Source organism: Heteronotia binoei, chromosome 1, assembly GCF_032191835.1.
Source record: "Heteronotia binoei isolate CCM8104 ecotype False Entrance Well chromosome 1, APGP_CSIRO_Hbin_v1, whole genome shotgun sequence".
In the NCBI taxonomy this organism is placed as follows: Eukaryota; Metazoa; Chordata; class Lepidosauria; order Squamata; family Gekkonidae; genus Heteronotia; species Heteronotia binoei.
The window spans coordinates 61,837,400-61,847,941 of record NC_083223.1 but is presented as its reverse complement, the minus strand read 5'-3'; the positions used below and the strand labels follow the sequence as shown (position 1 = coordinate 61,847,941).

The following is a 10,542-nucleotide window of genomic DNA, read 5'->3' as shown; positions in this document are numbered from 1 at the left end:
CTGCAGTCCTGCCTGTCTATAATGCCAGTGTGTACAAACAAAATGGCTAGGTGAGTAATTATAGGTTTGTGAACATCACTGTCAGGGGCGTAACTGAGTAAGTTTCTAGGAACCCTACCTTCCATCTTCTTAAACTCTAAATAAACTAATGGCCACTTTAGAAGGTGGCCAGATATTACCAACTGTTATTATTTTTGCAAATTCAAACAATTGCATTTACAAGCACATGCAATTTTATATCATGCATTATTACAATCCAATGTGGAAATTTTCCTCCATTTGTGTACATCTCTAAAAGCTGTGCAAATGTGGCTGTGTTAGGAAATTAATAATGTTCGTTTGAATGTTCATTTATTCAATCATGGTCTCTGACATTTATTCAATCATTTATTCAACATAAGATGAGACTTAGAAGAAGCCAAGCCCCCACGCTCTCCTCAACACCTGTCTGACAGCAGAATTATTTTCGAATTGCTGGTTTCCTGGTCTGGCTTTGTGGTGAGCTACTTCCTATTGCAGACTTATTAACAACCCATTAGAATAGAGCATAAAACAAGCACTTAATTAAGTTCTGAGTGTTTTTCTCTGGTACTAGCTTCCTGCATTCTTCGATGTGGCTTGGTGGTGGTTAGCCTGTTTCCTATTGAAGCTTCTCAAAAGCTTGCTAGTATTGCCACTCCCCCCTCCCTGCTAGTTTTCCTATACATCAGTCTCTTAAGCCTGCAAAAGTAAAATGCTTCTTTCTTTTTATATATGCTAACAAGACAATTGTTATAAGTATAGTGATTTATAATATTCAGCATAAATAGTGAGTAGAGTGCACAACAAAGAATTAATCAATCATAAGGGCAAAATTGGTTTCATAAGAGATGTCAGAACTGGAAATTTCAAAGGAGCATCTGCAGATGTTTGTGAGTGGTTAGCTGTCACCTTTTAGTGGTTAGTGGTTGTTTGAAATGCAGAATCACGGGGTTAATGAAGTTCACAAATATGGAGTCTGTTGTGCTAACTACCATTATAGCTAAGCATATAGATAAAGAAGTTACAAGTTCTGACAAGAGGAAGTGTTGCTGGGCGGAGATATTTATAACTTTTACCTTATATGGCTAAGCCCTCAGCCTAAATCGGCCGGTTAAGGTAGACTGTGAGCTCTGACCAATGGCAAACAGCCACAGGGCAAGAGAGGGATGTGACGTCCGGGAGGTTTTATAAGGCAAGGGGCTTGGCTGATTCAGGTAGAGAGGCAGTCTCATGGCTGGCCTCTCTCCACTCTCTGCAGAAGTGAAAATAAAATGGTTTTCTCTGAACAACATGTCTCTGCCCGTAATTGGTATCTGGAAGAAGGGGCAATGCCCCCAAAACCGGTTGACAGCTGCGCAGGTATGTTGATTACAACGTCAAAGAAGACACGAAGCTATCAAAGACTTATTGAAATACATATAAGGCTATTTCTTATCAAAGATACAAACATACTCTCTTTTTGCAAGCTGTGACATTCTTTAGCAAGTTTCTTTCTCAGGTGATCATCTTTATTTACTAGGCTAAATGGGTAAACAAGTTATCACTGCATGCAGAATGTATTACCCACCTGAAATCTAAATCAGATGTTATTAACTGCTTCTGTGAAATACTACATAAAGGAAAAGTGCAACATTTGAAAGCAGAGACCTGCACATTTTTATCCAACTCAGATCAAAGTATGCAAAAGACTGGGTAATCTGTGAACAGAAACTCACTTTTTCTAATAGTAAAGAGCCGATATTGGATCAGGACCACAGATTTTTACCAACCTCAATTGAACCTCAGAGCAAGTATTTATCCATTGGGGATAAATTGCATGAAGGGGAGGAAAGGGTTAAATCCCTCTGCCTCACTCAGCATTGGTGATCCAGATTGCTGGCTCCTACTGATGTTATTTACCATTAAATATACTGTGGGAAAACCATTCACAGATTGCCCAATGCCTTGTCTGGTTAAATACACATCTTCTTCCTCAGTTGGCCTGGTTAGCAGAGAGAAATTTTCCAGTTCATCTTAATAGGCAGCACATAAGTAATGACTTTGGTCTGTGAAAGGGAAGAATATTTAAGAACCAAGTGTTTAGTCAGCTAGCTGTAAGCATATAAATGGTCTTGGGACTGAAATCCTATGACACCATACCCTACTCCTTTTTGCATACATTCAGTTCCTTTTTATTTACATGGTCTGGTATCCAGCAAGCTATAGAAGAATAACCTGGCGGCAGTTCACGGCTGATAGTCATGAGTCCAATATTAGCAACTGTGCTGGGAGGGGGCTCATTCCCTGGCTCCACTATGGATTCCAAGGTTTACAACAACAACACGCCCTCCGGTTGCCACACCAACTAGTGCAATGTTGCCTTGGAAGCAGTTCACAGCGATGATTTGGAATCAGCTAGCAGCACAGCGAGAGAGGAGTCTAGTGGCGCAACTCATCGAAGAGTTTGTGGGGGGAGGGTTTAATACACAACAGTAAAAGCACTCTAGAGCCTCATATAAACTACTTGCGTGCACATATGAACATTAAAACATGTGCCATTAGATGCAGCCATGAACAGAGCCACATTGAGGCACTGGATGTCCTAGCATATGGATACCAATGATAATTGCAACCAGCATTAAGTGCTATGGGAGAAAAAGTCCTTAAAACTTTGGTAACTTAATTTTTTTTAAAAAAAATTACAGATATTTTCTGCCAAGACTTGTATTTCGCTATCAGACTTGAGGGTCAATAGGCAGCTGTGGACAGATTTTCATATTATAGCAGCAGTGTAATGGCTGTTTTGCTTTGTCTCCATCCCACATTGCTCTTGAGATATAAGATCATCAAAATACCATGAGGGGGACCTGACAGGATGGTGAAAGCAAAAAGGGTTTATATCTTCAAAAAAGACCTCTGCAAAATTGGTAAATGGGTGATAATGGAAGATGAAACTCATGTTAAATGCAAAGAGATGTGTATTAGGGGAATAATATCCTAATATGTGTTGGGAGGGACATCTAAGTTAGTAGATTTAGAGTTGTGGTGGGTAGTTCACTGAGAACATAAATTTAGTGTGCAGAAACAATTTTTAAAAGGGCAGTTTTCACACTAAAGGTATGCTCACACTACACTAAATCAGGGCTTCCCCCCGCCCCCCGGGGGAACACAGTAGAATGGAGTTCCAGAATCTTTTTTTGGAAACAAAATTCTAAAAAAAAAAGTTTAAAAGGTCATGAGGGGCACCTTTGTTTTTTTCTTTCATTTTCCTCTTGAGAGTTCCAGCAACTCATTTTCCAGCACCTCATTATCCAGGGGAAAAAAGCCTCCATGAAGTAATGCTTTTAGTGACTGGATTTTTGCTGTTCTTACATAGTAAAAATCCATTGGCAAAATGCTATTATTTAGTGCAATGTGAATGCATCATAAGAATCATTAGGAAAGGGACTGAGAATAAAACTGCAAATATCGTTATACAGTATACAAATCTATGGTGTAGCTACGTTTGGAACACTGTGTACAGTTCACTGCTTCTTTCAAAGGATATTGAAGGACTGGAGAAACTGGCAGCCCGACTGATCAAGAGTGCTTACCACTGATGTTAACCTGATTTTTTTTAGTTCAGAAAAAGAGGTGCTGGGGAGACACGACAGATGTCTAACAACAACTTTATGCATGGCACAGAGAAAGTGGATAGAGAGAAACTGCTCTTCCTCTCTCACAATACTAGCATTTAGGATAACACTATGAAGCTCACTGGCAATAGATTTATGACTGAGAAAAGGAAGTACTACTCCAGACAAAAGTGTAGACTTGTAGAACTTACTACAATGAGATGTAGCAATGGCTAATGGGTTTGATAGATTTACAAGGGCTTGGATAGGTTTATGGATAGACATGTCTATCATGGAATATTAGCTGTGATAGCCAAATGAGGTCCCCAGACTGTCAGATGCTGGGAAGCAGGGAACAAGTGAAGGGGCTTTGTTTTGGGGCTTCCTTGTGTTATGCAGCTTCTCTCCAATGGAACCAGACCGCTAGACTAGATGGACCATTGGTCTGATTCATAGGGTTGCCAAGTCCAATTCAAGAAATATCTGGGGACTTTGGGGGGTGGAGCCAGGAGACTTTGGGGGTAGAGCCATATGCAAAGTTGTGACAAGTACAACTGAACTCCAAAGAGAGTTCTGGCCATCGCAATTAAAGGAACCGCACACCTTTTAAATGCCTTCCCTACATTAGAAATAAGGATAGGGGCACCTTCTTTGGACCAATCTATTTGAAACTTGGAGTGCATTTTTAGGAGAGTCATTAGATGCTATGCTGAAAATCTGGTGCCTCCACTTCAAAAAACAACCCCTCCAGAGCCCCAGATACCTCCAGATCAATTCTCCATTATTCCCTATGGGAATCGATCTCCATAGGGAATGATGAAGTCCCCAGCAGACATTTCCCTCCCCCCTCCCTTGTTTCTGAAGCAGGAGAAGGCCTGCTCCCACCTGGGGATTGGCATCTCTACTCACGAGTTGCTGAACTTTCAACTTCTTCAAAGTAACACAGAGCAACTGACCTCTGAAAAGATTATGAAACCAACAGAGGGTCTGGGCTGCTTTCACAGCCAGTTATTCTACCTGCTCCCCCGCCTCCCTTCAGCCTTAAAGACGCAGACGCACCATCCCAGCTCCACTTTCCAGTGGAGTCTGAAGCCTCCGGAGGTGGAAATGTACATGGGAGCTGTGAGGGCGGGGTTTCCCCCCACCGGCCAGCTGACTGGGAGCGGGAAGGAGCCTGGGAAAGCAGGAGAACCCCCGCTGGGACCTGGGGATTGGCAAGCCTACTGATTCAGCATGTCTACTTATATCCATATATTCTTAATAGTAGAATAAGTTTCTACACACATACCCCAAGGTTACAGGTACATAGACTGTTAAGATTTGCTCCATGCTGACATCTAGTTCTCACCAAGGTGGGAGAAGCTGTGCTGTTCACTTCATGGGGAGAGATGCATGACTGAATGCTCCTCTAAAACAAAAATTTTGCATGTAGATAGAACTCTGTGGGGTTCACCTTTCCCCATTTGTTGCTATTTTATGTTGTACCTCCCCCACAGTTCTTTGGAATGGACTTTCAGTTGATCTTATAAAATAGTGTTATTTAGAAGACCTTTTGATAGAGTATACTGTGAGGAAACTGGGCCTGGAATGCAAGGCCTGAGTTTTTGTTTTGCTATTATGGTATTTTTGAATGTATCCAGAGGGGGTTTTTTAGTAGGAATTCACAGGAATGCAGTTATGACTGGCTTGGTGTCAGGGTGTGTGGTCTAATATGCAAATGAGGTCCTGCTGGGATTTTTCAACAAAAAAAGCCCTGAATGTATCTGTTTATGTTTAAATTATAAGGTTGTTTTCCATAAGCCTTTTTGATACATATTGCAAAAACGGCTTGAGGTCCTTACCTGGAATAAAAGCAACACAGCAATATTTTAATATGTACACAGAAAACAGGAACATTGCAAGGAATATCTGTGGGATTTTTTTTTTTTTTTGCACTATGGCGTTCAGCTTAGCCATGACCTCTCAGCAAGAACTAGGTCCAAGTCAGACACTCCATCACATCTACCTATTACTGTCAACTTTGACTGACAGTAGCTTGCCAGAGACCAAGCCAAAGTATTTTTCTACCCTTCTAAACTAACTGATGAGAAATGCTAGAGACTGAATTTGGGACTACAGTCCTACAAAACTGTGCTCTACCATTAAACTCTTACAACTACAACAGAAACTGAAGTACTTCTCTTGGAAGTATTCCACATAATCAGTTAGTGTAGTATCCTCAGGGATATCTCTATATCACACTGTTCAGGGCTGAAGTCCGGTCCTGAAAAATGTCCCCAGAGCAGCCAGGGTGACAAATTTAAGTCCGATGTTAAATTCTATGCCACTGGAAATGAAACACATTCAATTTCCTGAGTTTTGTCCTCTGTTATCAATCGAGTCCTTATCTTTCAGTTGACAGAATCTTAGGGCAAGGGGGAAGTTAATCTTGTGATGGATCACAGTCCACATTCCTATAGCTGCACCTGTTGCTGTCACTCTTTGGACAATACTGCTTGCTCTGTAAATAATACAGAGAAGGGTAGATAACAAGGAATGGGGCAATGAGAAAACATTGCATACAGCATGAGATGTCCAGTGTTACACTCATCCCTGAAGAACAAAACAAAGGAGCTTGGAGTGGTACATGTTCCAATATGTTTTTCAGAGAGGAACCGCTTGAACATGGATTTATGCCAAGCCTTCTCACTTGTACATGGGAACTGGAAGGTTTTGAATACAGAATATAAATGTGTTTGTTACCATCTGCTGGTTCAAAGGCAGAAAAGGAACAAGTCTGAATAAGTTTCAGTTCAGGGTATTTCCCAAGATGGAAGGAAGGTTGAATGGAATCTCAATGCCTAGGATGGTCTCAATGCTCTGCAGACACAGTTGACAAGAACAAAGTAGAAATGCCCTCCAATATTTAAAGGAATAGATTAGTATTCATCATCTTTCCTGGAGGACCACAGGTCTACACAGTGAACAGGGCAGCATGAAGCCAAGAACAAGTTCTCCTTGAAATTCTTGATATTTTGCACTGATTCCATTAGGTCTTGATACTTTAAGAATAAAGGTAAATTTAATAACTTGCTCCTAAATCAATATATCAAGTGGGGACCTGTAAAAATGAGCAGAGATTAAAACCTCTTCTCCTCTCCCAATCACTTCCATACAAAACATTAACTGGGTGGATAAAGCCCTCCCCCCAACCATATTGGCTTGGCAACAGCGCCTTTGGGATTATTTTATAATTACCAAAATATTCGTTCAAACACAAATACCTTTAACAGGAAAAATATGAATCTTTTATTGCTGTCTGGTTCCAATAATCATTTACCTTTCTGAAAATGATGCTCTCCCATGCTGATTGATATACAGACAAATGATGTATTTTTAGTTTTCTCTTTCTATGATTAGCTCCTATAGATAGTAAGTGATGTATTAGATTAGTTTAGATTGATATAATTATTTTATATAATTCTGTATAATTTTTTTAACTATTTAAAAAACATTAAAAAACAACAACAAATGATTTGGGGAATGGGTTAGGCTCAGGAGCCAAAAAAAAAAAAAGAAAGAAGAGAAAATGATAGCATTAATAAATTACCCAGCAGTTGTATGGTCTAATTAGCTCAATGCTTATTTACTTGATTACATAACATTACAAGCAGTTATTTATATATACATATAAACTGAAATGCAAGCAGAAGAAGAGACCTGAGCATTAAAAACTTTTTAAAATAAGTGTTATTGTTTTTAGCAGGTTTGGGCTTAAAGAAAAATGTCCACAATCATCAAAACTCATTCACCAACAGGAGAGGGGGGGACCCCTGAACTGCTCTAAATCCAGATGGCCATTGAGCATAAAATTGGTAGCATACTCCAGAGGTCTCTGTGATCTGGAGCATTATCTTCCAGCCACCTGAAATAAGGAATATTTCTGTAACAGCTACATTGACAGTATTTGTGTCAGGAGGAGATCTACCATAAATATAAAGCTGTTCAATTGCAGTGGTGTGTTTGCATATGTAGCCTATGAATATGTGTTTTCCTTACAACCTATGTTCCATTTGGAACCTTTTTGTAACATGTGAGGGTCAAGGAACATCTTATGGGGTTGCTTAGCCCTTATCAGGAGATTGAGGCTTTGTTATTAACATCCTAGTTTTACATGGAGAATTCTGCCTGTTTCAAGATATTTATTTAAATATTTATAGGGCTATCTTTCTCCCAAGCAAATGAAGTTGGTATGAAATGAAAAAAAAAGTTCATCTTTAACACAGTTACAGAATGCATTCATCGGATCCGGTAACAGTACCATCTTGAGCATCACTGCATGCTTCAAAGCTCAGTAACTTCAGTGAAGGAATGTGACTTCAAGGAATGTATTATTAAGCTCCCTCAGGCCAATGAAGACTTCTTATACTGTATAAACAATAGCTGCCATAATTCTGAGGCCATTGAAGCACTCATGTAAAGCATGATATAAATGCTAAGTACTGTAATCCTAGGGCCTTCTCTCAACTTTCAACAAGTGGCTTAAGCTCAAGATTTTTAAATCTCTTTCCCCCCAAGCTACCCCAAATCACACTGAAGTCAATCCAACCACAAGGGAATAGGGGATTAAAATAGTTGCACTACATAGAAGATCTGAGAGAATCTGTGGACTCCGATAGGAATTTTCTGTACTGAGGTGGTGTCTGCAATGTTGCTGTTAGACCAGCAACCTCTTGGTCCTTGCCACTCTTAAATTCTGTCTTCACCTCCCACATTTGTAAATTAGCATGTTGTTAAAAATGCCCGTTGGTGTCTCTTTTCCAAAAGGAAACTGGCCCTGCAGAACCTGCCCTGAATTTATATAGCAGCTTTATAAAGGAGGTACAAGAACGTCCAAAAGAGTTTCTTGGTTAAATTCCACTATGAACAGAATTGCACACAGGTTACTATAATGTGGAAGTGAAAGGCTGTATTAGATTTTTGAAGTGGGTTTGAATCCATTTGTCTCCAAAGAAAGCACCAATAATTGATTTAACTGAAAAATAATATTTTATTCAGATAAAAACTGACCATAAAAGGTAACATTCAAACCAGAGAAAAGCATTTTGTTCAGGTACATTAGTTGTTTGATACAAAAAATAGGGATATGACACTATGCCAACCTTTAAATTGTACTTTCTTTTCCCCTTCTGAAAAAAAAGGTGTTCTCTGCACAGTAACAATGATCTTATTAAAATGTACTTAAGTGATTTTTAAAAAATCTCTTCATTGCTACCTTTGGCAAAAAGTAATTGTTGGCTGTACTTTAGCTTCTGAAATCACAGCCCCAGTAAAGTTTGAGGGAAACTGGAACACTGATAGAATTTTCTTGTTAGTCTAAATTCAATTCCATTGTACTGATTTAAACTTCTAATAAGGCAGTGCAGATAATGTACCACATTCATAAGATCAAGAACTACCACAGAGCCTTTTTTCCCCTAAAAAGAATACTTTATTATGGAGGATAAAAAGCATGGTTTAAACAGTCTGAATAGAAATGGCTTTCAGTATAGTCCGTTTCTTCAGGCTCAGAGTCATCATGGTCTTGTGTCAACTGGTCAGCATCTTCATCAGAAGTGGAAGGGCGTGTCAAGATGATTCGAGGTATCTGAGGTACCACAAAAGAGGGAGATAAAAAATCAACTGCAATAGAGGAATAGGGAAGCAGAGAAGAAACAAATTTGCTCACAAAACTCTTCCCAGGTCAAGTCCTTTCCGGATATAATTCAGTCAACTCATATAGTCTCTGAATACTGGAAATATTCTGTATCAACCAAGCTGGATTTCAGCATTTTACATCTGACATGCCATAATCTGTGGCTCCAAAAATACCCCCATTTTCTTTTGCTTCTAGCAGTTTCTTTTCCCTCCTTTTTGCCATCTAATATAATGCCAGTGGAATTCTAATACTGTAACTGACAAACCTATAGCCTCTAGGCCCCCTTCCAAACTGTTATTACTTTTCTTTCTTGCTAGAAGCCATCCCTCCTCTAAGTGTGCATATATGTGTTTGCAAGCGTGCTAGCATGCATGCATGAGTTAAGATCTTATACTTATTAAGAACTCATGGCTAACACATTTATCCCAGTCTTCCTCCAAGGATCTCAGTACACGATTTTACCCTCCTCTACCTTATCCTCACTACAACCCTGTAAGGCAGTTAGTCTAAGTTCACCCAGAGCACTTCATGGATGAGTGGAAATTTGCACCTGGGTCTCCTAAATTCTACTCCAAGATATTAACCACTACACATACCGGCTTCTGACTGTACTGTCAGTACTGACAGTTTGCCATAATTAATATCATATACATAGATAATTTGACTTACAGTTTTTGCACTGAAAAAAAGTCTAGGAGCCATTATAATTTTGTGAATCAGACTGATAAGAAAAGGGAGGAAATTACTCAGTTCTGCTGTAGCAAATTATAAAGTAGGCTAAAAAGAGAAAAATTTAGTAATCCCAATATAAAGTGAAAGCCTAACAAATGGCAGGACATGCTTCACACTGGTCTCTAATGGGTCAACCCAAGAAAAAGGAAGGTCTCTCTTGGAAACTATGGACATTTGGTAGTAAATATCAGTCAATTGATCTGTCTTGGTAAATTTCAATGCTTAGTACTAAATGATGCAAGAATCAAATTGTCATTAGTCAGAAGAGTCTAGTTTTTAAAATGTTAAGGTTTACAGTATTTGTCAAAATGGTTGTGTCATCAGACTTGTTTTAAATATCTATTAGTACCTAAGTTGTCAGCCTTCACCAGCTCCAAGAGGTGGGGTTGCCCGCCCCAGAACCACTAATTTTGGAAGGGGTGTTGAAAGACCTGAGTCAGATTGAGGTGACAAAAGAGGAGGTCCTACAACTGATAGACAACTTAAAAACTAATAAGTCACCGGTTCTGGATGGCATAC

At 39.4% G+C, this 10,542-nt stretch overlaps 1 protein-coding gene across 1 annotated transcript in view; it reads right to left on the bottom strand.

The window, feature by feature from the left end:
- Nucleotides 1-8,850: 8,850 nt before the first annotated feature.
- Nucleotides 8,851-10,542, bottom strand: part of LRRC1 (leucine rich repeat containing 1) — a 123,741-nt gene continuing 122,049 nt past the window's right edge. Inside the window, exon 17 of the mRNA XM_060235138.1 lies at nt 8,851-9,240. Coding sequence (XP_060091121.1) covers nt 9,088-9,240 — 153 coding nt within the window. The 3' untranslated portion in view covers nt 8,851-9,087. The remainder of the gene's footprint in view (nt 9,241-10,542) is intronic.